Source organism: Pimephales promelas, chromosome 17 (assembly GCF_988280905.1).
Source record: "Pimephales promelas chromosome 17, fPimPro1.hap1.1, whole genome shotgun sequence".
Classification (NCBI taxonomy): Eukaryota; Metazoa; Chordata; class Actinopteri; order Cypriniformes; family Leuciscidae; genus Pimephales; species Pimephales promelas.
In genome coordinates, this window is record NC_142785.1 from 22,804,491 (window position 1) to 22,832,106 (window position 27,616).

The 27,616-nt window shown below is 37.7% G+C and overlaps 1 protein-coding gene across 1 annotated transcript in view; it reads left to right on the forward strand.

The window, feature by feature from the left end:
• Window positions 1-1,153: 1,153 nt before the first annotated feature.
• Window positions 1,154-27,616, forward strand: part of uts2r1 (urotensin 2 receptor 1) — a 35,231-nt gene continuing 8,768 nt past the window's right edge. Inside the window, exons 1-2 of the mRNA XM_039664891.2 lie at window positions 1,154-1,625; window positions 2,223-3,314. Of these exons, the coding sequence (XP_039520825.1) occupies window positions 1,574-1,625; window positions 2,223-3,313 (1,143 nt within the window). The 5' untranslated portion in view covers window positions 1,154-1,573 and the 3' untranslated portion in view covers window position 3,314. The remainder of the gene's footprint in view (window positions 1,626-2,222; window positions 3,315-27,616) is intronic.

A 27,616-nucleotide genomic window follows, 5' to 3' on the forward strand; every position in this document is an offset into this window, starting at 1 on the left:
AACATTTTGGTAAAACATTAAAATAAAGTTTAGTTCATTAACATTAGTTACAGTCGAAATGGTCTAATGAAAGGGTCTAACACCATCCGATCAACAACTGATGGATAAAATATTATAATTAATGTATTTTGAAAAAACATGAAATAACAATGAACAATAGTACACTTTTAAATGTAATATACTGATATTTCATTATTCATAATGCATTAACTCTTGTTAATAAACTAAACCTTATTGTAAAATGTTCATAATTGTTTTTGCTCAACCTCCCCCATGAGAAATGTTTGTTATAGAATAACCTTTCAATATTTGAAAAAAAAGGGATAAAACTTGTTTGCTTCATAACTAAGAAGATCCAGTAAAAAATGTGGGGAGTATTCTGTATAAAGTTCACTCTAAATTTATGCCATCTCGACATCCTTCGGTAGAGTCGTAAACAAGCTCTTAATGTGGATACCTCTCTTTACATGTCTTTGTGAAAAACCGAACAAGGCTGGCTCTCTTTCATTAAAGGGCCCAAAACTCCCAGGTATTTATTAAGTACCTGCTGAGAATAGTCTTTTAAGCCATTTTAGAGGGATGAACCTTTGGGATAAAAAATAGCATCTTTAAAGTAAAGGATTTCGGCACTAAACCCACGTTCTGCCAGTCATGACTTGGTCGGTGCTTATTATGTCAAATCAACTCTGCAAAATGTTTACCTTGGAACATCAAAGTGTATAAAATTTTGATTGCATCTCTAACAGGAACTTTGACAGAAGTGAAGGATAAATTGCCTCGGTCAAAAAAACATTTGTTTGCTTCAAATGCATGCTGATTTTGTTTTTTGCGAAGGCAGCTTTTTATGGTACATTATGTTCTGTGCTTCATTATTATTTACGGAGACACAGAAACAGAAACATGTAATACGAATCCCCGTGTGTGTCAATCTGCTAGATGAATGAATGAGTTCAGGTAGTAGCTCATTAGTCATTCACAAATGACACACACACATACATTTCCAGAATGCCGCCTCACAATGCTTTCCCCCCCAACCAATCTTTCTCACTCGCTCTCTCTCCCTCTCCTTTCCTCTCTCCTTCATCTCCCCTCCCACTCTTTATGCTAGTGTGTGCGTAGCAATCTCTCTCTCTCTCTCTCTCTACCCCTTGTAGGCATGCACTCTGTCAGTGGAGGAGAGGGTTTCGAAATCTAGCTCAAAGTGATCGCCTCCTTGGGCATATCCATCTAAGAGGATTCTGCCCTTTTTTCCACTAGTACCACTTTCTTTGGCTGTTCTGAACCTGTAGGATATTTTTTTTTATCTGTCACTCAGGTTTGTGATATAGTTAGTGTTCTGCTGAAGAATAACAGAAGTTTTTCTTACATTGCTGAAGCACATGCCAATCTCAATTGTACTTTTTTATTGATCTGTGTCCTAACACACATGACAGAGCTTAAGTTTTTTTTTTTTTTTTTTTTTTTTGGTCCACTGGAGTTGTTTTATTTTGCCATTCAAGGATTTCTTGCTGACAACGTGGTAGGAATCACTGAGTATACTCGTCAGAGAAATCATGAGTTGGACTCATTGTAAATGCTAAACGTCTATCTGCTTGGAGCTACACCATCTGTGGAATTCAATCAAGGTAAATCATTTTTTTTTCCTTCACCACATGTTGACTCAGGAGATCATTTGTCAGAAAAGCCCTAACCGTTATGATAGATAAGCATATTTCATTAATTTTAGGGTGCAATGACTTGTTTCATATATTAAATATTTAATTTGATGCTTAGGTATTAATCATTTGATAGAAATAGTTAATTAAAATCATCAGGCTTTAAAGCATTTGTATTAAGAAGTGGGAAAGTTAATCCACCTCTCAACTTAATGTTTCATTAATAGGAGTTGTGTATTGTTGTTTTTAAGAATTTAAGGCACAGTATGATTTTATATATTTTTTTAATCATTATTTTGTTAACTTACAAAGCAAGCATTTAAAATGAATGTAAGGCGCATTAAATATATCTAAGCTTGTACTATAGGTTAAAATATTGTTTTGTACTATAATTTTAAATAATTATTTTATTTATAACTTACAAAACAAGCCTATAATTGAAATTAAATTCATATTAAAATGTTTAACCTAATATACAGCCGATTAAAATAATTGTATTTTCGTTTTTTAGTAATTATATTCATGTTACAACTTTTGAACTACCTTTGATCATTAATTTCTCTTTAGAGATGACCACTGTGTCAATGGAGCCCATAGTGGCGATGGTGGAAAAGATTTCCAATGTCACTGAGCGTCCAGTAGAAGCTTCTACTGAAGACTTGGCTGCCAACTTCACCATTGGTACCATCCTGTCCCTAATGTGTCTGGTGGGTGTGTCTGGAAATATCTATACGCTCGTGGTCATGTGCCACTCCATGCGCTCTGCAGCCTCTATGTACATCTACATCATCAACCTGGCACTAGCCGATCTGCTTTACTTACTCACAATTCCATTTGTAGTATGTACTCATTTCCTGAAGGGATGGTACTTTGGAGACGCCGGGTGTCGGATCCTCATCAGCATGGACTTCCTTACCATGCATGCCAGCATTTTCACCCTGACTGTTATGAGCACAGAACGTTACTTCGCCGTACTCAAGCCTCTGGATACAGTCAAACGCTCTAAGAGCTACCGAAAAGCAATCGCCCTTCTGGTGTGGGCGGCTTCGCTGATTCTCACCTTACCCATGATCATTAGCGTCCAGCTGATGACGGAGAGCTCCAAGCCAATGTGTCAACCCACACTGAGCCCTCTCTCGTACAAAATCTACATCTCCTTTCTCTTTGGCACGAGCATTGTGGCTCCAGGGGTGATAATCGGGTACCTATACATACGCCTGGCACGAACCTACTGGATCTCCCAGACTGAGACTTTCAAGCAGACCAAGAAGCTCCCAAACCAGAAGGTCCTGTATCTGATCTTCACCATTGTGCTCCTTTTCTGGGCCTGCTTCCTACCTTTCTGGATTTGGCAGCTTCTTGGTCAGTTCCAGCCCACGCTGGATCTCTCCACCAAGGCCAAGCGCAACATTAACTATCTGACCACATGTCTGACCTACAGCAACAGCTGCATCAATCCGTTTCTCTACACCCTGCTCACCAAGAACTACAAGGAGTACCTTCGCAAGAGACAGAGGACTTGGACGGCTGGTAGCTACCTCAACCGACGGAACCGCTTCCAGAGGTCGCCCCGTCGCTCATTGTCCTCCAGCAGTCAGCAGTGTACGGAGAGCTTTGTTCTCGCACAGACTTCTCGCACCAACAACAGCAGTCTCTGAGGTAGGTCCTTGACCTTGTCTTGTTGGCCTTCTATTAGAACTAAATGCTGTTTTCCAGACAGTCTACTGTAAGATGATATGAAATATAAAGATCCCGTCTGAATAAAGCCAAAGTTTAGCTTCAACTTTGCTTAGTCCACCAGGTCCGTTTTGAATTAAGCCAGGGCCAGACTGTTTTAGTTTTGGGATTTTCTGGTCGGCACGTGTCCCTGCAAAGGGCTACAGATGATGTATGAGAACTTCAAATGCTTCATTAATCTTTTTTGGTTGCTGATGTTAATTTTTAAACTGCCTTGTTCAAGAGTGCACATATGACTAGAAAATGTTCTGTTAAATTGCATGGAAATCTTGTATTTATTTCATGCCTACAAAAATGTTTGCAAATTTAAGTAGATCAAATACTGTGGGGAAAAAAACATTTTGGAACAGAACTATGATGTAAGTTATGTCTCAATACAGTAATTTGTTCATAGACAATTGGTCATAGTGCAACTGCAGGTCTGAGTAAAATAGGCTACATGATAATTGGGTTCCACTGATTGGATCACAGTGCTAAATTACTCTCCAATCAGCAGACCTGCTACATTCAAGATGTTCTACTTGATACTAATGCCTGCATCTTATGAATGGACTGTAGTCTGAAAGAATAAAGCTCTAACAAGGCTGGAATGGGCTAAGAGGTTGAGTTAGGAAGAAAAATCAATTACTTGCACTTTCTGCAATAATTCTGTCTGGAATAACTCAGGGGAAAAAAACAACAATAAAACTCCCCCAGATTAGAACTTTATCTAATCCTAATATTTATTTTAATTCCCCATCAAAATTACAAAATTAAAAAAGAGCAGAGAAAAGAGTAAATGCTCCTTTATATGCTATTCATTAAGCTCTATCAGATCCAGTTTGTTTTTCAGTGTGTCCGATTCAGCTGTTCACTGTTAAAGCAAAACATAAATTAATTAATAAATAAATAAAATCTAAAAACATAAACACAAAAGTATATGGAATGACAGTTTGAAAAAAGTACATATTTATTTTTCACAGTGAAAAAGAAAAAGAGGGGGACACAACTTGAGAGCTGAACAAGGTATCAAACAGTTGATTGAATCAATGATTACAATTTAATCTCTTCCTAGGTCTATACAGTTTTTTTTTTTGAGTGTCTTGTTTTTGTTTTTGTTTTGTCTTGTTTTTGTCCTCGATATCATATTTTGCTTGCATTGTCTAACGATAGTGCTGAGAAAGGAAATCAGTCAGCAGAACAATGAAAATATTTGCGTCTTTGGTGGATTTTCAAAATGGGTTTTTGGTGGGCCACATGACCCACATTTAGGAAGTGATAGACATTGCCAGAAGGAAAACCTGTGTGTCCCTGTAGCTCTAAAAATAACCCGTCCTCTACAACAGCCTCTCCTGCCATGTCTCCGTTTGGTGCAGACACTAAATCACATGAAATGGTTGCTCCTGCTTGGGTTTAAATATTGATTCACCAACACTGAGGGTGTGATCACTATAATTAGGAAGGTACCTAAATGCCTAATCTCACAGACAAAACTTAAGCGTAGTCCCAGACTAAAATGCATCTTTGAGCTGTCTTAACAGAAACAATTATATTAAACTGCGTCAGTGCCATTGTTTTATCTCAATATGCACTCCAGTAATGTTTTTTTTCTTCAGAACAGGCACATTTTAAGAAGCTACTACAAAATTCTGACTTAATATAAGCCCTGTTTGTGAAACCAAGTAGCCAATGTCAAAATCACATGAAATATAATTCTGAAATCACTATGAGCTATTTCATATATTTTTATTTATTTATTTTCATCATAATATATCATTTTATGTGAACACATTGTCTTTTTGTCAACAATTTGAGTTTAATTATAAATGAATACATAACGTTTCCATGACATTCTGCCAAACAACCAAAACGTGAAGGTCAACATTTACATTTATAATTGCTACCTGCTCCTTATCTATTTTTTGCATAGTATATTTAGCTACATGAATAGCCTGTGACAGTATAATGCATTTACCTGCATTTGCATAATCTTTTACTTAAAGCCTAGATAATAACTTTTAAAAAGTCACATTTAGCATTCAAATCAAAAGGAAACGCTAAGTCAAAGTGTTAGCAAAACCCTAACTTGCGAATCTCACCTTGACAAAGTTATTAAATAAAAGTTACATAAAAAGGACCCCCTTAGTTCCAACTGGACACAAATCTTTTTTCTGTCACAGAGTGAGAGACCTTATTTGTCTAGACGGTGGGCTGATTCATCTGGTACTGATTCCAAATCAATATCATATATTCCAGGAGCTCTTCCAGACCATCTTGAGTCTAGAGATACTCCTGGCAGAACAATTGCATGATGATGAACTGTCATGATCTTTGAAATCCAAAAGTAAGAACAATGGCACATATTTTCATCATACTCTATAAAAATAACCCTGGCTCTGTTCAGTAATCAATCTTGTGCAAAAGCAGCAATCATAATTGATGTATAATTCACATTTATACCACAAATCTGCACACTTCTATATCCCAGTTGTGAGAGAAAATCAGGGTAATTCGTTGCATTCTTGCTGAGAGCAGTTTTGGTGAAAGCATTTTTATATTAGCCAAAGAATTTTTGTAAATAAAAGCTTGAGGGATGGGGGAAAGGATGTGCAGAACTTGATGAATTCTGCTGAAATATGCTGAGCTTTTCTTGCAGGACTAGTGATAAAAGCTGAGAGCTAGGCGAGTGAAATACAAATGCAGTGGCTGGAGAGAGATTTGAATGTTTAACATTCTTTGGTAAAGGGTGAGTGAGATTCTTGTGCCATGGGCTGTAATGGAAAACAAAAGCTGTATGTAAACAGGTTCAAGAAAATGAGAATCAGCAGGTAGTGCATCAAAAAATGTCCTGACTATTGAATATGTCTTATAAAGTTTTGATACTGCAAAGTCGGATTATGCCCCAGCTACAAATACATTATGCATTATACACATGCCGCAGAGCTGCCTACCTTATCTAATTAAAACCGACTGCAAGTGCAAACATTGCACAATTCTGGGTACATCAGGATATCTGAAAGGTACAGTATGCATTTGTTTCATATACACGATGAGGTTGCATCGTTTTATATTCCGAGTCGATAGGTGTGGGTGTAGAGGTTGTAATGGAAATTAATCAAAAAAACAGGTTCACTGACGACCTGTTAACGGCAGCAGCTTACTGATCGACCCAGGACAGCTGGCTGAGTTTATGAGGCCCGTTGCTCTTGTGTTCATGCTTGTAAATACCTTTCCAGTGACCCGGGCCAGTGACTGTATGTATGAATACTTGTGAACAATCCATTGTTCTGCATTAGTTATGATCTGTGCTTCTAGGTGGGATACTGAGATATCGATCACTGTTTACAGGCCCACGGATTTCTTCGGTTCCACCATGATCCGAGCACTATAAATGTGTCAGGGTTTCCCCTTGAAGAGGACAGTGTTGAATGTGGTTTTCTCTTGATATTAGAGGGTCACAGAGTTCCATCAACCGGCAGGCTACCGCAGTATCCGTCTTACGAGGTGAGGTGAATGAGCTTCTACAAGGTCAGGCCATTACAGTCAGTTGACACTGCCATCACTCATTCAGCACCTTGCTAGTTTTAATGCACACATCTGTGCTAATGACTTTTTTTTTTAGAAGTAATCAGTGCAGCTCAGATCCCTTTCGTCTTTATCCTGTCAAAATGTACAGGAAACTCGGCATGCTGTGCCAAAATGACCAGCTCCTTCCCATAAGCCTAGTTCTTTCCTTTCGCAAACACTGGGAAGCATTTTTGTTATGCAACTTAAGAAACATTACACTTCTCATCTTTGCATCTAAAAATTTGTCCCCATTTCAGATTAAAAGAAACTATGAGATTGTTTTATTCTCTTGATTATTCTGATATGCACTGGAGGTTCGCCAGGTTTTGCTGAGAAGTTTACATGAAAGCTTTGGTTTCAGTGCTTTGTGGCTTTGGCAATGTGAAAAACAAACGGTTGAATGATTGATAGTTTAATAGTACTTCCTTGTGCCTGTTTTTTCCTTAAGATGATGAATAATAAATGTGCCTCTAGGGTAAGAGATTACAAAGAGAACTACTCTGTTGTTGTTTTTTTATTTTTATTTATTTATTTATTTTCATTTATCAAACAAGAAAAATGATTAAGGTTACAAAGGCGGGTATTATCTGCAAAAACTTTAACCATTTTCTCAAAACTAAGCACCCTTTTTCTGTCACAATTTTAAAATAATTTTAGTATATATTAAACAATAATTCTATTTTATGAATTATAATATATTATATTTAATACTTATTTTGGTAAATTGTGTGCTAAAACAACATAGGGTCGCTAACCTCTTACAATAACAGGTGTGTTTGGTGACGCAAAGCAATTATGGATCTTGTCAGCAAGCTGATGGATCTTTTATGAATGAGTGAATACACTGATGTTTGTAACATGACTGTGGTGTGAATCAGGGCGCGATTGCTAATGAGAGATGCGGCTATAAAGGAATAATGACATTGCATTATACTACATTAACTACACACAATGGAATCGGAATCAATACTCACACAGTTCAGTTTAGACAAACTTAAAGGGATAGTTCAGTTTGAAATTAATTTTTGATATGTTTTAGCAAGGTCATCCAAGATGTAGGTGTCTTTGTTTCCACGGCAGTGGTGGCTGGTGAAAATTATTGTATGGGGGGCTGAATAAGAGGGGGGTCTGGGGATTCCCCCCCAGAAAATTTTGAATTTAGTAGATGTGATTTCCTGCATTCTGGTGCATTTTAGGCCTTAGGCCATGCCCTTACCTATACCAATAAAATAACTTAAACCAGTCAATACCAATGGTCAAATAATACAATAATAATAATAACAGTTTGACAGTTAATGATAATGAACAAGTTGCATGTTTATTGTGCTCTGTGTGCTGACAGAAAAAGTGCAAACGCATAATATTGATAAATTATAATATAGGTAATACAAAAAAAAAAAAAAAATAGGTAATACAACAATCTAGTTTAATCAATCCCCAGCTGTAGACTACATATTTTTGACAAATTGACAATTGGATAATGGATAACAATGTGTTGATACTAGAGAAAGAGAGAGAGAAAAGGCTCTGAAAGAGAGGGTGGTACAACATTCTTGATTGTAACACCCAAGTATGAGAAGAGAGTTGATTTTAACTAGTATGAAACACAGTAATCTAGCTCAGAACTTAAAAACATCAAAAACAAAGCAAACACACAGGTATTAATATTCCTATAACTATTTTAATATCAAATGTGTGTGAAACAGTGTTTATGTGTGTGTGTGAGTGAGTGAGTGACAGAGACAGACAGATCAATTCCCACGACTAACTTTACATTATTTCCACTCGACGTCACTGGCGCTGCCATTCTTCTCTCATCTGAGGTAAAAAAATGTCCCGTGGTGCGCGTGCACAGTGCACTCCCCTAATCTGATACTGTGGGCGATATTTTCAGCGCCCCCAAACCATAAAATTTGACGGCGCTGATTGGCGAAATATAAACTTTTTTGCATAGCAACCGGGGAACCATTGGCTTAAATTCCAGCACTGTGGGGCTGAGCGAACTGGCGCCCTGAGAAGACAGCCTATTGGCTATACTACTACACCAACATGATAAAAGTAACGAAAGTGAATGCAAATATCATTCTGGTGAGTTCAAAACACTTTTCCATTATTAGCATATAATTAGCAAAGATTATTTTTCAAAATGATAAATTATAATATATATTAAAAAAACAGACAGACAGGTCGGAGGGAGGGCGGCGCCCCAGCGCCCTCTATGGGCGAGCCGCCCCTGTTCCACGGTATTTTTAATTTTGATATTTTTTGGTCAAACTGTTCTTGTCTGTCAGTCATATAATGGAGGTTTATGGGGTCCACCCTGGGTTCACCTCAAAGAGCATGCACAGAGAAGGCCAAATTAAACATAATGACTCGTAAATGTAAGTACACATTGATGGCCTAAGACACGAAACAAGCGGTTTGTGTGAGAAAACGAACATTATCTATTTTGTTTTTTACCTCTTGTAATCACAGCCACGTCCAAGTGATCTGAAGGCATGGGCGCTTCGGTCTGCGCAAGCGCCAGAAAAAGCGCCGGAAGTGATTTCTTGCGTGGTTGCGAAAAAAGAAAAAAAAATCAACGTTGTCTGTTGATATATCGAAATCGTCTTCCATTGCAATTTCCTGTATATCTAAATATGTTTAGATCTTCACAGTGAAGGATAACACTTCTGAAATCTCTGTGTAAACAATGGAATTAATTCCATGTTTTCTTTATTACAAAGTGGCAGCATATACAGTATATTGAGAATAGCAGATGGCCTAACACCGATCCTTGCAGCACTCCATAATCTATTGACGTTATCTTCAAACAACAGCATGAGCGTCCTGCTAGGCATAACCCAGTTGTCCACGTCTATCGCCATGGTTACTATGGCAGTGCGAGTGGAAACTGAGGGCAATGCGGATATGACGCCGTTGACTGGCAACACCCTCACCCCTGCTCACACGTCCCGTTTCCTTATTAAAATATAAATTTTCTCACGATTGACAAATAGTTGGAAACATTTGGTATATTGTGCATGAGTAATGAACTAAACAAAATATATAACATTGGCCTATTGGGGTTTTTGGATATTTGACTGCAAAAATCCTATGCATTGTACCTTTAAAGAAAAAAAAAAAGCAGCAAGTATAATTAATTCTGAGTAAATTCCCAGCATTATGTTCAACAAAGTAGTTGAAGAAGAAGAAGAAGAATCTCTTCAGCTACCAATAAGGATGTGTGCTGGGGTTTTAACTGCGTGGGCTGATAATGGCAGATATCATATAAAAAGCATTTTGTCACACTGAGGTTTTGTTCTCTCGGCCACTTGGATAACTAAGGAATGTTCTTCAGAGCATGACTAAGCCTTTGAGACAAGGGCGTTACAACGGCAAGAGACAGATGAGAGAACAAGGATTACAAAGATCAACAAACTGATGCATTAGAGGTCAGAGAGATCCATTAATACTACTCAAGCATTATCTTTACTGACATTGAACACCGAAACAGAATGTGAATGCAGCAAAGATATTACCAATCACACACTTTAAACTAATAATCATTAACAGATATACATTCTTATGTTGAAGACATTATGCATTTTATTATATTTCCCTCAGAATCAGTTGTTGTTATGCAGCCCTATTAACGATATACATACCCTTAATGTCTATCCAAATTACTTAAAGTCAACGTTTTGGTTGCAATTGATGAGAAAAGTCATGGCTGATAGTAATTACAAACACATGTTTAAAAGAAATAATGAGCAGATGTGATTCACTAATCATTTGAGCCGCAAAAGTTCAGCACTGTTGTCATGAATCGTGCCGTTTCCATGTATTCACAACATCGTTTTGATGCTGTACAGAGATTTTTCATTTGAAGATAATCCATAATGTCACCACCAGATATACCCCTCAAAATAAGGGAAAACAGTATACACTATGGCCTGATTTATGCTGAGAAAATACCAAATGTGAGGATATACAGCCCATTCTCATCCCCAAGGCGTCACTTAACTGACGCCTTGGGAAGCATTTGGACATGCTTCAATATCTGACGCTTTAGGCGCCCTTTAGCGTCAGTTAGATGACGCCCTAGGATCGCGTGTACCCTACCCCCACACCTAAACCTAACCGCGTCCTCTAACTGACGCTTTCCTTTAGCGTCAGTTAGATGACGCCGTAGGATCGCGTCATGTAAGTGACGCTAAAGGGCGCCTAAAACGTCAAATATTGAAGCATGGTCAAAGGTAACGCCTTGGGGTGAGAATGCGTTGGGATAGAACAGAGACAAACTGTCTAAAATGTATTCCCTTGAATTGAAGGTTGATTTAGTTCCAAAATATTTTCTTCTGGTGACCAGACAAACAGTATAAAATTAAGATGTCAATATAAGCTTTTTAAATGGGAGTAGTGGCATTCATATTCAATATTTGTTCAGTTTTAAATTAATTCTGTACAGTTTTTGTCAACATATATTTATATGTAAAAAAAGATTCTGTTCCCATTGCAACTAATAATGAAAACAATCTTTTTAGCACACTCACCCAGCATATACAGTATGTGTCTAACAACATTTTTTTTTTTTTCAGTTTTTCCGAGTCTTTAAAACGTAAGAATGATTTAGACTAAACAAGTGTGATTGACATTGTGGATAGTTCTGTGTGATATTGGAAGGGCGTTTGAGAAAAAGTAAATACACTGTGGAATGCTTGGGGCAATTGCTTTTATTTGCATTTTCTAATTAAAAACAAAACAAAATAATCTGCAGATTACAGAGTGGTTTGAGAAGAAATATCATTCCACTTATACTGGTCTAGAATGGATTTTTAGCCTGTGCATTGCTTGTTTGATATGCAAAGCTTGTGTTTGGCTTCCTCTTGAAATGTTTTAGTTGGCAGAGATGAAATATATGAATAACTAATTGGCCTATTTTTGTCTGAAAATAAAGTTATAAATGACTTGTTTATGGAAATGTTACATAAAACAATGCCACAATATACTAAATTGATATTTTTATATAATTATTATTATTTTGCTTGCAAACTTTACTCTTCATGTTCTCTCAGAGCTATGTGTGCCTTTTCCTGGTATAACATTTGCTTATTGCAAAAGCTGAGGAGTATATTTTGTTAGCCAAGATGTGTGAGTTTCCCAATGCCACGTGAAACCCTCAATGAGGGACTGGATCACAGGGTCATTTGATCCACAAAGCAACAGTAATGAAATAGCACTGCAGCTCTGTCCCACTATATCCTGCATTCCACAGGTGGAAAGCAATTAAAACAAAGATTCAGAGTAGGGTGATTCTCATCCTTTAGCGTCATATAGAGCACTATATGACAAAATGGCGCTATACTACGCACATGGCACTCGTTATCATTAATATAACACGCTCTGTGATGGTTTAGGTGTGGGGTAGGGTAGTGTAGTCTCATATTACGCTAAAGGATTTATGATGCCTTGGGTTCGCGTGAATATTAACGATAAAGGGTGCCATGTGCGTAGTATAGCGCCGTTTTGTCATATAGCGTTCTAAAGGATGAGAACGGGCTGTGTATTTACATACAGAAACAAATTACTCTATGTTGTGAAAAAAATATAGTACACTGTGTGCTGTTTGGCTATCTTTTCTTTTCTGCAAGTGCATGTACAGTTATGAAACGCATAACAGTGCTGCTGATGCCCCCTGATCTTTCTGTGTTGCAATGTCGTTTTACTCCCTTAAAGCGATATTTCAACCAAAAATGAACCCCTATGTAGTTTAAACTTTCTTTCCTCTGTGGAACACAACATAATATATTTTGAGAAATGTCAGTGTTTTGTTTTGTTTAAGTCTGAGTTAACAAAAATGGTTTATCTTTTTTGTGTTCTGCAGAAGAAACAAAGGAACAAATCCACACCCAAGATGACCCAATGACGAAGCAAAACTTCTATAAATGCATGTTTTACCTGATTTTCTCCTTTCTACTTTTAAAGTCACCTTATACTTGAGAACTCTACAAACTTTGAAATGGTTCTATTATGAGACTTCTGTTTCCCATAAATGCAATGTGAAATTTGACCTTAAAGTTGCTGTAGGTGATTTTCAGTTTTCCTTATTCTGCCAGGCTTAGCCACCACCATAACTTCAACCCACAAGCCCTTTCTCCCAAACTTCTATAGAAGTGACTGCCAACCTAAATGGGCAACTGACAAAACTTTCAGATTTACATACCTTTTATTGCTTGTAGCTTCATTGCTTTGCATCTGCTTAGGACACTGTGGTGTCGTCACCGAGACACGTTGATTCCTCATGACATATATTTCTATGCTATCCGTGAGGAAGTAGGAACATCTAATGTATGGTGTTCCAAAAAGCCACTTATACAGCGCAAAGAAAGACACATATAACAATTTCAATAGGCAAAACTCACTTCCTGCTATTTCTGAACAGTTACTATTTCCCCTTGGCCACTTCTTAGGGCTTTCTGGAAGTTGAAAATTTTGCTGATGGCTCCAGTAACACATCCATACAAACACTCACACCCCCTAATTTTACGATAATCCTATATCTGCGGCCCATGCTGTGAGTTTTTCTTCTCTCAAAGATCAGAGCGGTGAAGCTGCAGCTTTCGGGCTTGTTTTGAATGGAGAGGAAGTCCTTGAAGGTGTTGCAGCTTAACTTATGGGATCAACAGGGCGAGCCAATAATTAGAGTTATGTGGAGTGTCCGGGAGGAGCGGAAAGAGGAAAACTGTGAGCTGGGACGATGCCGCAGCGCAAGCTCGGGGCAGGGAACACAGGATAGGGCAGGGTGTCTCTTAGGAGAGTTATAGCTCCACACTGATTCCAGGTGCTGCGCGCTGACTGGTTTTGTTTTTGTAAGTGCACTGAGAGGGAGGGCATTGCCGCAATGGGTATTCTCTCAGGTGTTAGAACCATTAAGGCAGCAGGAACTCAGATATGATATATGGTCTGCACAGTCCAAGAAAGACAAATAAAGTCTGTGCAAACAGCCTTTGTGTGGCCTTTTGGCCTTTGAGAATCAGTCCTCCGATCATGCTCTCTGTATAAACACATTGTCCTCTGTAAAATGACTGTTGTTGCAGAACAATTGTTTAATTGTTCTGGACTGCTTGTTTATGTGCAGGTAGAACATCAGTTCACTGTATCTCAGCTAGAAATAAAAGGTTTTGCAGGCTTAATGGTTTATGTAATTGTATAGCCTATATTAAGATTTCTAATCTTTTTGGACTCCATTATTCGAAATTGCAAGAGATTGGAGGCTTTTGTGCTAAATTATCTTGAGGATGAATCATGGTTTATAGAACTGGTCTATCTGTGCATTTATTTGTGTGCTTACTTCAGCCTTGAAAGGATAGTGGGGAAAAAACGAATGAACTTTTACACTGACACTGAATAACAGCTGTATGCTGTCCAGTCACATGGTCTCTAAACTGATAATCACAGTGAGATTATTCAATGCACAGAGGTACTGTCATTTTTTTTTCTTTTCTTTTTTTTTGTGGAATGTGATTTGCATGATAAATCTAAAAAGATAATCATGTATTGGGGAAGTCTGAACACACAGTTCACACTTTAACTCACTTCCTGTTAGATGTTACTTTACAGGACCATGAGATATCAGGCTAGAATTGTCACAACTTTAATACTGCTTCATACTGATACTGATCAACAGTTCCCTTTTTATCAGTAACTACAACATTATGTCAACTGACAAATGGGGTCTCACTTGGGAGCCCCAATCACCTCTGAGTTTTAAAAAAAAAATGGTCAATGGAACTGGCAAGTGGAATTTGTAGGAATTTTAGCCGAGTGTTTACATGCAGTGATCACTCTTTCCAGTTACCTGTAAAGAAGAGTGTTCTCAGAAAGAGCATGGAACAGAGGAAAGGGTGGTGAAAGGGTGCATTGCTGTGTTTTGTTTTTCAAAAAAGAGAATTTGCACAATTAAAGGGATACTCCACCCAAAAAAAAAAAAAAAAGAAAATTCTGTAATCATTTACTTAACCAAGTTGTTGCAAAACCTGTATGAGTTTCCTTCTTCTGCTGAACACAAAGGAATATATTTTGAAGAACGATTGGAACATTGGCACCATTATATTTTGTTCTTTCTAAAATTACTTATAGTTAACAGAATGTTTAAAAGGGACCATCAAAATAAAGTGTTACCCTACATTTTTATAATAAGAAGAATTTTGTGATGGATGTTCCAGATTTTAAATTTCATATACAACTATTTTAACAGCATTTTGCCAGTTATTAATTATTATGCATGTAGTTATTATGACCGTATAAAGATTGTTCTGTCACACTGCAGGACTATTTGCAATGAAATAATAAACGCGAAGGGGTGTTTTAAGTGTTGAAAAACTAGTCAAAACCCCTAAAATATACACTCAAAACGTATTTAAATATTTATCTAAAATATTCATATCGATTAAAAGAATGTTCCCGATTCATGAGCATGTATGTCAACTATCCATACTCTAAATTTCAAAACAAAACTCTTGATGATGTTTAAAAAAAATATCCATGTCATTTGTCAACAACCCATTAAAACTGTATTTTTGAAATGCACAAGCATAAATTAATAAATAAAAGAACGAATTAATATTGTTATTCTGCATGTTCTATATGCTCTATCTTACACTGGTATAGATAATGTAGAAGAAGGGAAAGTAATTAATTCATTACACCCATATGTTTCTGTGATAATCTCCAAAGACACTGATTTGATAGCCGCTGATTTGTGGGTTTTCACACTGAAATATTTAGAGAGCTTATTTATGGCCTGTGAATTTCGTTAGTGTGTCCTTGCAGGAGAAAGTGACCTAGAGAGAGGTGTCAGGCAGCTTTATAAAGGAATGTGGTTCTCGTGCCCTCTGGCTCCGATCATATTACAGGCTTATGTCATGTTCCCCTGAGATAGGTTCTTCAATTCACAGCTTACTGTCCTGAGGCATCCCAATAATCACTCACCCCTTAACAAAATACATCACAAAGCCACATAACACTTGCTATAACAATTACATCTGTACTAAATTTGGTTTCCTGAGTATTCCAGTGAACATTATTAGTGGAATATTCTGAACATTTGTCTCGGTTAGGAGCTCCACTTAATTTGATCATGCCTCGATTAGTCTTGCTGAAGACACAAGCAGTGGAGGTCTCTTTTTTCAATCAATTGTGTTGGAATTCCTTTGTTTGGCACTAATTTGAACTCGTACATAATAGTTTCACAAAACGTCACCCTTTTAACTCTTTCTTGGGTGGTCTTGTTTGTTCAATATTTAAAAAAAAAACACTTTTGACTGCCTGCTGTTAATTCTGAAATAAATAAAATATAAATAAAATATAAATAAAAATTGTATTTTCAGTGATATTAGTTTAGACTTCCTGTTCCTTAAAAAAAGCTGCATATATATATATATATATATATATATATATATATAATTTTAATAATGTGAATAATAGTTCCATAATGATTGTTTTGCAAATAGATGTATATTTAAGTCACCCAGCAACGATTCATTAGCAACAGGGGACGTCTAGAAAACATCTGGATTTAGCTGAATGACTAAGCCATTTATAAATGATCTTTCCCAATGATTTGGGTAAATGCCTAAATAAAGTGATGGCACAGACTGCTTCAGACTAGCCGTTACACACTAGACTGCATATAGGCTGTCCAAAAAGCAGGAATGTGTAATATTATGAGGTGCAATAGGTTAGATTTCTCAAGAATCTTGGCAGATATCTTACAAATATAATGAATGATGGTGAACCCTAAACTAAAAACATACAAAGGCAAGCACAAACACTATAAGGTCTGCTACTGGCTGAACAAAAACACCATGTGTGAGTATCAGTGGGGGCCTGGCCGATGCATGGTGTATTAAAATCTGTTCACAAGGTCGAACTGGTGCCTGCATTTTGCTAATTAGATCTTCTCTGGATTCCTATAGAGCAAAAGGCAGCCAGCCAGTGCACTTCTATTGAATGAAACAAACTAAGTGGCATTAAATTCATCTCATTAAGTGGTATCACTAAGCTTACGCTTTTCGCTTTAAAGTTCCTATTCGTAATATGATAAAACTGCACTTCAATGAAGAACTTTATGATGATAAAATCATGCCATGACAGTGGCTGTGTCCCAAATAACACACTTTTTCTTGCAACTCACTATCTGACACCATTGGCCAAAGTCACGAAAAAATTGAAGACCGGAAGTACGTCTTTTAGTAGGGATACAGCTCTTCCGCTTAGCGTTAATGGTGGAGTCCGATAGATACCGCTGGACCAAATCTCTCCGCAACCTGTCTGAAGTCAAATATGACGATGTGGTTCGGATGGTAAATAAAAACTCTCAAGTGGGAACGCGTGAAAGCGGAGGTATGGAACCCGGCGCACCACAACAACAGCTGTGGGTAGCTCCAGCCGTTCACCAGTAGGTAAACGTTTTGAGTTGGACCAATCAGCAGACGTTGCTACTACGCTTAGGATTGTGGGTAGTGTATTTTTTTTTCCATAGGATCGCAGATATAACATGTTTTTCTTTAAACAAGGTTGATTTCATACAAACCTATAGCTTCAACAGAAGCAAAAACCTTCCTTTCACAACCTCATAGCTCGTTGTCAGTCTACCTCGGATGATAGACATTAGGGCTGATAATCTAAATCCTTATCAAGAAATACTGTTGACCGGAAGTTCTGTTTCCCTACTCCGAGTTCCGGAAGCAGGAAGTGTGACATAGGCCTATATTGTCACTTGACAAAGTGTAGACTTTAAAGGCAGAAAGGGTTTAGGGTAGCATCATAAAAGAAGATATTATGATGGATGGATGGATTTTGATATAATGAAAGTCAGTTGGGTCCGATGTTGTTTTTATTTCTTCAGTATCAGGGGAAACAACATTTTCTTTACATGCACTCTTAATTAATATTTGTATGCAGAAATAACTTTCCGAAAATGATTTTACATTGGATTAACCAATGATTCAAAATGAATTTAAAAAGAATGTTTGTACAGAGCCTCAAGTTTGCTCAATTTAAAAAATAAACAAGCTGCCTGCTTTAAAGTCATGTCTGGTTTTGTCATAATGACACCTGAATGGAAACACACTTGTTTTACTGACCTTTAACGTGTTCAGTTGTGAACAATTTAGTGGGTTGTGCAAAAGAGACGTCATTCACATGTTGAAATTATTTATCTGCTGTTCCAGCTTGATCCCGTAAAAAAGTTGAATGAAAAGCATGATCAGTTAGAGCCAGATCACCAAGGGTTACATATAACTTATCTAACTTTATTTGGACTGGCCTTTTTCATTACAGGTTCTGCAATGTTTATCACAGATGTGCTCTTTCTGTGAATGCTGCGAAACTGCCTTGTATTTCCTGCATCCTTAGTAATTATTCAGAGCACCTGTGGTGTGAATAAATCGTTTGGTCGTGAGTATAACCCTGACTTGGAAATGTTTGAATGGTTCACATAATAGTTTATTTTTCCTCTTGAACTAATTAAGATTTTGTTTGATGTAGGTTAGGTTGTAACGTACATCAAACATATAATTTGTGCAAAGCTGTTTGCCAGAAACTGCTTATGATGGAGTTATCATCCAATCCGTTATCTCCTTTGAGCATTAAAAGCCCTGACCTCCAAAGAAATGACCTGCAGTCTTTAAGATCATGTATTTCAATTAGCATCCATACAGTCCCTGCACTTGAGACATTATGCCATGGAAAAACATCACATGTTATTTTTTTTAGAGCAATGGCTATTTATGGCAAGCATTAAAAGGACACAGAGAACATGACCATGTGAGGACATTATTGTTTCATCTAAAAGTAAACAGTAATTACATGTTATTCTTCACCAAAGCATGTGTGACTGTGTAACAACCTGAGAATAATTAGAAGGACATCTGTAAAGCTGCTTGGAGATCTTAATTATTTCCACGTGTGTTTCAATTGTATATCCTGGAGAAAAGACAAACAGTATTTAATTATTCGATTCGGTCTCATCATGTGTTCTGTTTTCCCAAGGGTATTTTTTTCTGAAATACTTTCCACTTGTGTTACTGAACCCTGTCTTTGTTTTGCACGGTTAAGTATGGGGCGTCATCAATTGCTTATTGAAGGGTGGCACACAAGTAATTGTGTGACTGCAAGTGTGCATTGTTTCCAGTTTTACTGCAACTGTTGAGCAGAATCAGAACCGCAACAAATACAAATCCAGGAACGTGAGCTCAGCTGAATCCTTCAACCTTGAATTTTGATGAGAGTCAGGTATTATACAGAATGCTAGCACATGCAATCATGTTTTATGACTATGTTTATTTTAAGGCAACAAACACTAAATGAAAGTATAAGACTGTGGAATAAACTACAGTGTAAAAGAAACAACTTTTGAAAAGTAGACACTATTACTGTATGTAAGAAGCCTAGAAAGGTTCTTGGGCATTTCATAGCCTTCATAATGATGTAAGATCTATTAATGCAGCAGTTAAGTAGACACAATTATTCCCAATCCAGAAGGGTGTAAAACATTTTGGATGCAAGTTTCCTGCTCTATTTTTTGCTCTCAATACTTACAGCAAAAGAATTCACATAGGAAGGAAGACAGAAAGAACACCCCAAATTTCCACTAGTGTGTATTTGTGACTTTTATGGCAGTGAACAAACTGAACATATACTGTTCACATTTTTGAAGTTGGTAAGATTTTTAAAAGGTTTTTTTGAAAGAAGTATCTTAAGCTCACAAAGCCTGTATTTATTTGCTTAGAAATATAGTAAAACCAGTAATACAATGAACAATTATTACAGCTTAAAATAACTGACTTCAGTGTTCCATGATCTTTTTTTTTTTTTTTTTGCTATATATCATCAATGTTGATTAATATTTTTCTTGAAAACTTGACACGTTTTTCAGGATCCTTTCATGAACAGACAGTAAAAAAAAACAGCATTTATTTAAAATAAATGAAAACATTTTGAATGAAAAACTAATGGATTTTAAAACTTTGTGTTACTGTCTGAAAAAAATCGCAAATATTTCTTATTAGTTTTTACTTCATTTAGAAGACTTGTTGACCCTGCCATATATTTTGAGATAAGTGTGACAGATTTATGTTTTTAGCAGATACTTCCTCACCAAAACAATTTGCACAAAGCACATAAATAGCCATTATCATCACAGGTAACTGCTTTTGGCTCAGTTGCTTGCTCAGCTTAGCCTAAAATGGCTTCAGTGAGTCTAGACACATTCTACCCAGAGGTTCTGTTTAAATGAGGTTGGAAATTTAGCCGGTCTGACAGTTATAATGAAGAGTAGCGTTATAATGAAAGTGATTCAAAAGTGTTATAATAGTAAATATAAAATATTTATTTGATTTTTGTTGTTGTGATTGAAAACTAAAGTTCAGTTCTCAAATCCTTTCAATAGTGCATAAGATGTTGCAGAGTTATGATAAACAGAAAAGGCACATTTCTGATGAAGTACATCTAATCCTGCATTAAGATGCATCACTTCCCTGTTATAGGGCAGTTAAAGGTTGTCCCTGTCACCTGGTATTTTTTCTCGGACTTGGGCTCAAAGTAAATTATCATTGACGAATACGTTGTGTGCTCTCTTACCCGCGCCCTGCCTTTCAACTGGGGCAACCTTCAGCAGACTAATTGCCACGGCTGTCTCACTGGAGCAGTCTGAGGTGAAGACCCTTGCTCAAGGGTCCTGTTGTGTTTGAGAACTCAATGTGTCCCAGTTTTATTTCAACCTCACAATGATGCTTAACCAACTACCTCTGACTAACTGGATGTGTGATCAGTTTTCCTCACACTTCAACATTTCTTTAAGTCTGTTAAAGATGATGTTCATCATATTAAAAACACTGCAGATTAATGTCAGAGATGATGCCGAATACCTCTGGTATTTTAAACTCAGCATATTACATTTTATTTTGAAAATATAGTGCCTATAAAGATCAGTATGGAAGCTTTTACCGTCACTGAATAAAAAATAAAAAAAAGGTAATTGCAACTTTTCATCTCACAATTCTGACTTTGTTCTCGCAATTGCGAGAAAATTGAAATTCTGACTTTATATCTCACAGACATAAAGTCAGATTTGTGACAAACTTACAATTCTTAGTCTTTTTTTTTCCTCAGAACTGAACTTTATAACTAGCAATTACGATTGCGAGTGTTTTTGTGGATAGATTGTTTATAGTGTCAGCATGTCTGTATGTGTGTGAACCAGAAACGGATAGCAATAGAGTACAATTACTTGAGTACAGTACTTAAGTACAATTTTGAGGGATCTGTACTTTACTCGAGTATCGTTTTCCCTCAACCCTCAATTTGTTGTTTCCCTCTCAAACGTGACTGGACTGTGCAGTCACCACTGATTGGGACAGCCTATCCAGCGCAGTCTCATCCCAAGACGTCATTCAACTGACGCTTTTGACCATGCGTCAACATCTGCGGTTTTACGGTACTCTTAAACGTCGGTTAGATGACGTTATCTAATCCTAACCCTACCCCAGATCTAAACCTACCCCGTCACCTAACTGACGTTAAAGGTAAAGCGTCAGTTGGAAGATGTCTTGGGATGAGACTGTGTTAGCCTATCAGCAATCACCTTCAGCTTTCCACCAAAGACAACTGCATGGTTAGATTTAACGAAACCATGGACGAAACAATGGATGAAGACGCCGCAGGTCCATCCCGGGAATGTGCCAACCCGTGGCCCCAACTCGGCAGATTATTTCAATTTTTTGATAGTTTTACCAAAACAGAACTTCATCACCGCCTACAAAATTCATCCTCCAACTTGCGGATTAAAGCAACATAAAAATATGAAAATTACTTGATTTTACTTTCAGTTCATTTTACATTCTCCAATGAATTAACATTAACACATTTCATAACTCCATGTAGGACATTTTCGTACATAAATGCGAGAACTGTGGAAAGAGCAATGCAATATTTAGAGAATGTACTCTTGTGCTCTTGATACTCAAGTACTTTTAAAAACAAGTACTTAAGTACTTTTACTTAAGTAGACATCTGACTGTAGTACTTTTAAATGTACTTGAGTAAAATTTAGCAAGGGCTATCTGTACTTTTACTCAAGTAATGAAGCTGTGTTCTCTGTCCGCCTCTGGTGTGAACTGTACAGCACTACAGATGGAGCTAATTGAGGGAATGAGCCACAAAGAGGAAGTAACAAGGATCAGACATTAGTGCCCCGGGTTCACTCGTTTGATGCATAATGTAGCATGTGAACCATCCATCTGAAATAGAGAGTAGAAATTTTCTTCACCTTCTACACATCATCAGTACAAGACAAGATAGGGGAGTTAAGGGAAGATAAGGGAAATACACCCCACCCCCCAAAAAAAATTCTTTTCAAAATTCATGAAATGCATTTATTTTTTCTTGTAAATAACAAAGAGTCCGTGTTTCCATGCCATGCCACAATAATAACTAAGGAAATGGAAACTGGGGAAAAATCTTTCTCTGATCTCAGTGACAGGGACTTCATTGCAGGGTTTACTTACACAGAAAACCGTGACTGGTGTGCACACACTTCTGCCCATTCACCCGCTGCTTTAGCAGCTGTTCGCTGAACTAGCCATCATCAGGACTTCAGCAGAGACACCTAATCCAGAACTTTACATTATCAATTCATGGGATGCATCCAAAAGGACCTTGCAAGATTTGTCCATGAAAAAAAGCAGTCAATGCCCTTAAAAGCATCTAATTTATATAATAAATAATTGATAAACATACGGGAACAAGTTGTATTTTATACGCATTCCCTGAACGCATTCAATGAACGATAGTTCATTCTGGTGTCTGTGAGTCTGTGTGTCTCTCTCTAACTTTGAACAATAGGGTGCCAGATTTCTATAGAGCCTTCCAGGCGAAAACCCGGCTAAAACACACGTAAACAGGCATTAATATGTAGCGAAAAAACACCCAAAATGGGAACACAAGACACCAGTGTCGCACGCAGCTGCGTCGACAAAGCAGCGAGCGAGGAGGCGTCGTTTTTATGACGAGGTCGGTGAGCCCGTCGATAAAATAATTGTGGTTGTAATCTGTGGTTGTATATGGACTGTGGCAAAAAAAAAAAAAAAAAAAGCTTGCAACATATGGAAAAAAAGAACTATGAATGACCTGGTTCATTTTTTGAAGTATGAACTATGAACTGAACTAGTTCATTTAAAATTTGCGAACTGAACTTTGAACTAGTTCATATAGAAAGTGAACTTTCCCAACACCGGTCTGAGGACACCAGATGCCGCAAACAGTTCCAATGGGCTCTATGCACGGCGTTATTTCCGGTGAAGCATTAAGGATGCTCGATAACTTCCGCCGATCATAGAGTCCAATGCAATACCGAGAATTTATATTGAATTTTATACTCCATGGTTATACTAAAGAAACGTTAGTCACAAAAACAGATAAAACAGACACCCCTCGTTGTGTTTATGCTTCTTTTTAAAATTATATTAAATAAACATAACTATATATAAAATTACATCTAAACGTATGTACGTTTCGTTTCAAAGACGGGAGGACAGTAAATATTGAAGACTCTGCCATAATCCCGTTTTCTCCGGTTTTCCTCCGCTTTAATCTACACAACCGGAAATGGACGAGCATCCTTGCGTCAAATGCAGAACTTATGCGTGCATATAGCCCATATGGCATTTATAACAAACTTCTCGCGTGCACAAAACTGTCAGGAAAAAGGCACCCTTTGAGATGTCTTTCATGGTGAGCGGAAAATAAAATGTGACTGAATCGCACAGTGTCACCCAGCACCCAGCACTGTTCAGCGCTTAACTAAAGACACAGGACTGTGTTGAGGAGTAGTGCCCTGCAGTACACCGATAAGCACGGGGATGGAACTCACTGGGATTAACTGAAATGAGAATGGGATGGAGGTGATCCTGGAAGCCAGGCTTCATGACAAAGTGAAGTGGTATAAACACTTCACCCACCTGCCATCTCTATGCCATCAAGAGGATGTGTAACACATATCATAATACTAATAATAACAACAGCAATTTAGAAATCCTGCGTAATGGGCTTTTGCATTATCTCCCTGCTAACCTGCAAATGAAAGGACTCTGGTGAGGAAGCTTTGGCAATACTGTACTATTCAGATGGCATGCTTCAGGGGTGTACTGGCCAGGATTACTGCGCCCGGCACACGATAGATGGAGCACAACTGATAAGGACAATGAGAGAGAGAGAACCATGGCACCTGTTGACATTCAATTGCTGCTTATGTGCTCTCTGGCTGATTGCCCTGCCCTAAGTTTCTAGTCTGTCTCTTGCTGTTGTTGTGAACTTTTTTATTCTAAAGTTTTTGAAAACTCAGAAACAAAGACAAGGAGACTTGGGTGTATCTTTTAAGCAGGCTTCTTTATTGCTGTTGCATCACTGTTGTATTTGCAAGTCTGCTTTGTTCAAAAAGCTTACCCAAGTCTGGCTAAGCCAAAATACCTTGTGTTCACATACCTTACATGGGGGTGGAGACACTCTGAAACAAAGCATGTAAACGAAGCACAGGATTACCGGAAATTCCCCAGCCCTGATCTCATCAGCATACCAGTGTGTTTCGAATGCATAGACACCAATCTAATCAGCCAGACCATTCAACGAGACTCTCAGGCCCCGTTTACATGAAGGGAAAACGCAGATATTTCCCTGCGGTTTGGCCTCTCATTTACACGAAAACCCCGTTTTTATCACAGAAAACCATTATTTCTAAAATAATTGCCAAAGTGGAGATTTCTGAAAACGCTGGTTATGTGTTGTCGGGTCAACTGGGAGAAACGCCGTTTTAGGTTCTCTATTGTCGATTCTGAGGATTCTGATTGGCTTGCAATTGCATGGCTTTATCCTTCTCCCTACACTGCCGCCCATATGTTTGGCATAGATATGATGGCGCTCGACGGCGTGTTTATGCGGGTGTGTGCACGATGTTATTATTGAAAACGGAGAGGGGGAAAATATTTGTTTCTCTAAATACCCGGCTTTATGTAAACGTGGCCTCAGTGCTCTGATCAATTTGACTTAAAATAGAGAGATTAGGACAGACAAAGAAAATGTTTGTAAGATAATTTACCTTAGTTACAAAATTCACACTAATAAACTTTCTCAGTTTATATACTATCGTATTGGAAATCGAAATTAAACATTTTAATAAATTTGTAACACTACACTGTCTTTCAGGTCAATCCACAAACACTATATTCCAACAGCTTGATTAAATCAGAAACAACACAATAGATTTACTAGTTAAATGCATTAGATCATCAATCAGACCACAGAACAATACTTTTTATGTATTTTTTTCTCATATTTTTCACAAATTCCTATTTCAATTCCCTAAATTCTCAGCAGATAAATGAGAGGTTAATCAAACAGGTTAATCAAACTTCAAATTGCATCTTTTGTGCGCTCAAGTTCATTATTTCAAATGAATTATTTCTATTATGAGCGCACATACTGCGCCTACATTTGAAATAACGAACTTGAGCATGCAAAAGACGCGATATGTGAACAGGCCCTTATCCCTCAGGCAATGAGAGAGAATGCTGAAAACCTTGGTGACTAACACCACTGAAAATATCATTTTAGTGCTTTTTATTGTTGTTGGTCAATTAATCAGGGTGGCAGTTAAACAGGATTATATCGGGCTGATATTGAAATAGAAATAAGACATTTTGTGACCTATAAACGTGGACAAAAGTACAAAGCGCAGAGAAGAACAGTGAGGACAGATAGCAAATACAAGTGCAGACTCAGAGCATTCTGGTTTATTTGAAAATAAATGACTTTGAAGTCAAACAATGATAATTAAAGGTTGTCTTATCTTGCTGTTTTAAATCCTTTTGCATGGAAAATAAAACAGCTTTAATTAGGCTACTTATATGACTGGAGGCTACATTTGAATTTACATTTAAACATGTTTTTAAAAGTACTATTCATTTCTTTATAAACACAACTTTTTGATGGTGAAATAATTACAAAAACTGCATTCAAATCCCTGAAGAGTGGCATCTATAATCGTGAACATTAAAAGGATATATTATTTCCAGTGCGCTTTGAAACCAGATGACTATCCATATACTGTAGGAAATGCAGGCCTATGTTAAGTCAACCCGGTCTCATCCCAAGACGTCATATAACTGACGTTTTGGGTCGTCTTTTGACCATACGTCAATATTCGCCTTTTAAGGGCCCCCTTAAACGTCGGTAGATGAGGTTATGGGATCCTAACTCTACCCCAGACCTAAACCTAACCCTAAACCTAACCCGTCACCTAACTGACGTTAAAGGTAAAGCATCAGTTGTATGACGGCCCGGGATCGCCATCTACCGACGTTTAAGGGGGCCCTAAAAAGGTGGATATTGACGTATGGTCAAAAGTAGCCCATTCTCACCCCCAAGACGTCAGTTAGGTGTAGCATTTGACCATGCTTCAATATCTGACGCTTTAAGCGCCCTTTAGCGTCAGTTAGATAAAGGACGCCTAAAATGTCAAATATTGAAGCATGGTCAAAGGTAACGCCTTGGGGTGAGAATGTGTTGCCAAAAGACGTCCCAAGACGTCAGTTATATGACTTTTTGGGATGAGACTGTGTTAGTTAAGTTGCAGAGGATAAAACATTCCAAAAATAAATAATTAGGCAAGAAAACAAAGAACTTTATATTTATGTAGTATAAAAACAGGTTTGAACTCAAACAACAAAAGCTTGGAGTGAGCTCAACAAAATTCATGTCACTTGGATTGACTCTTAAACAGTAGGTAATCCCTGCAAAGGCCAAGAAGCAAAGTGGTGCGTGCTGTGCTCCTGGAAATTGCCAAAAGCTTTTTTTTCCAAATTTTCATTTTGTATTTGTGGTAAGCACGACGGCGGAGGGACGTGAGAGAAAGTCGTGAGGCCGGTGGTGCGATTGCTAATGAGCAACACCTGTGAAGCACACCGGTCTCGCGTCTCTCACAGAGGAGCAGTGGCATAAAAGGGGGAGCGACGGAATGGGTGATCGAGAGAGGAACAGGTCTGCTTTTGTTTGTGGTTTAGATTTTATTTTGGTAAGCCAGCAGTTGTCCGCAAGGGGCTGCTTGCCGGTAGTTATGTTTTATTTGGGTAGCCAGCAGTTCCGTGAGGGACTGCTGGCAGGTATTTTGTTCGTTTATTTCATTTAAATAAAGTTTTATTTTTTGATTGTTATCCGGTTCCTGCCTCCTTCCCTGAACCTTGCTACAGTATTGTATTTTCTCCAGTGATTGGATTGACTTAAAGTAGTGTGAAAGGGCCGTACAAAATTACAACTGCCCTAAAGCAGTTTAATTTTGTCTGACCAGAATTATACTCAGAATTCAGGGCATCACTCATAGAATGCTGCTGTAGGTGCTAACAGGCAAGATGGTGCTTCGTGCCTGACTAAATCTAATATTTTGGATTTTCCCCTCTTTCTTTCACCAAGTGATGACATTTCTTCTCTATTTCCTAGTAGCCTAATCATAGTAAGGAGATTGTGGTGTGTTCTGCCTGGCTGCTCAGTCCCTGATCTCCTGGCCCTGATGCAAAGTCATTATGTTTATAATGAGCACAAGCTTCATTTATTTTGGGCTCATTTCTAATGACCGCTGGCATATA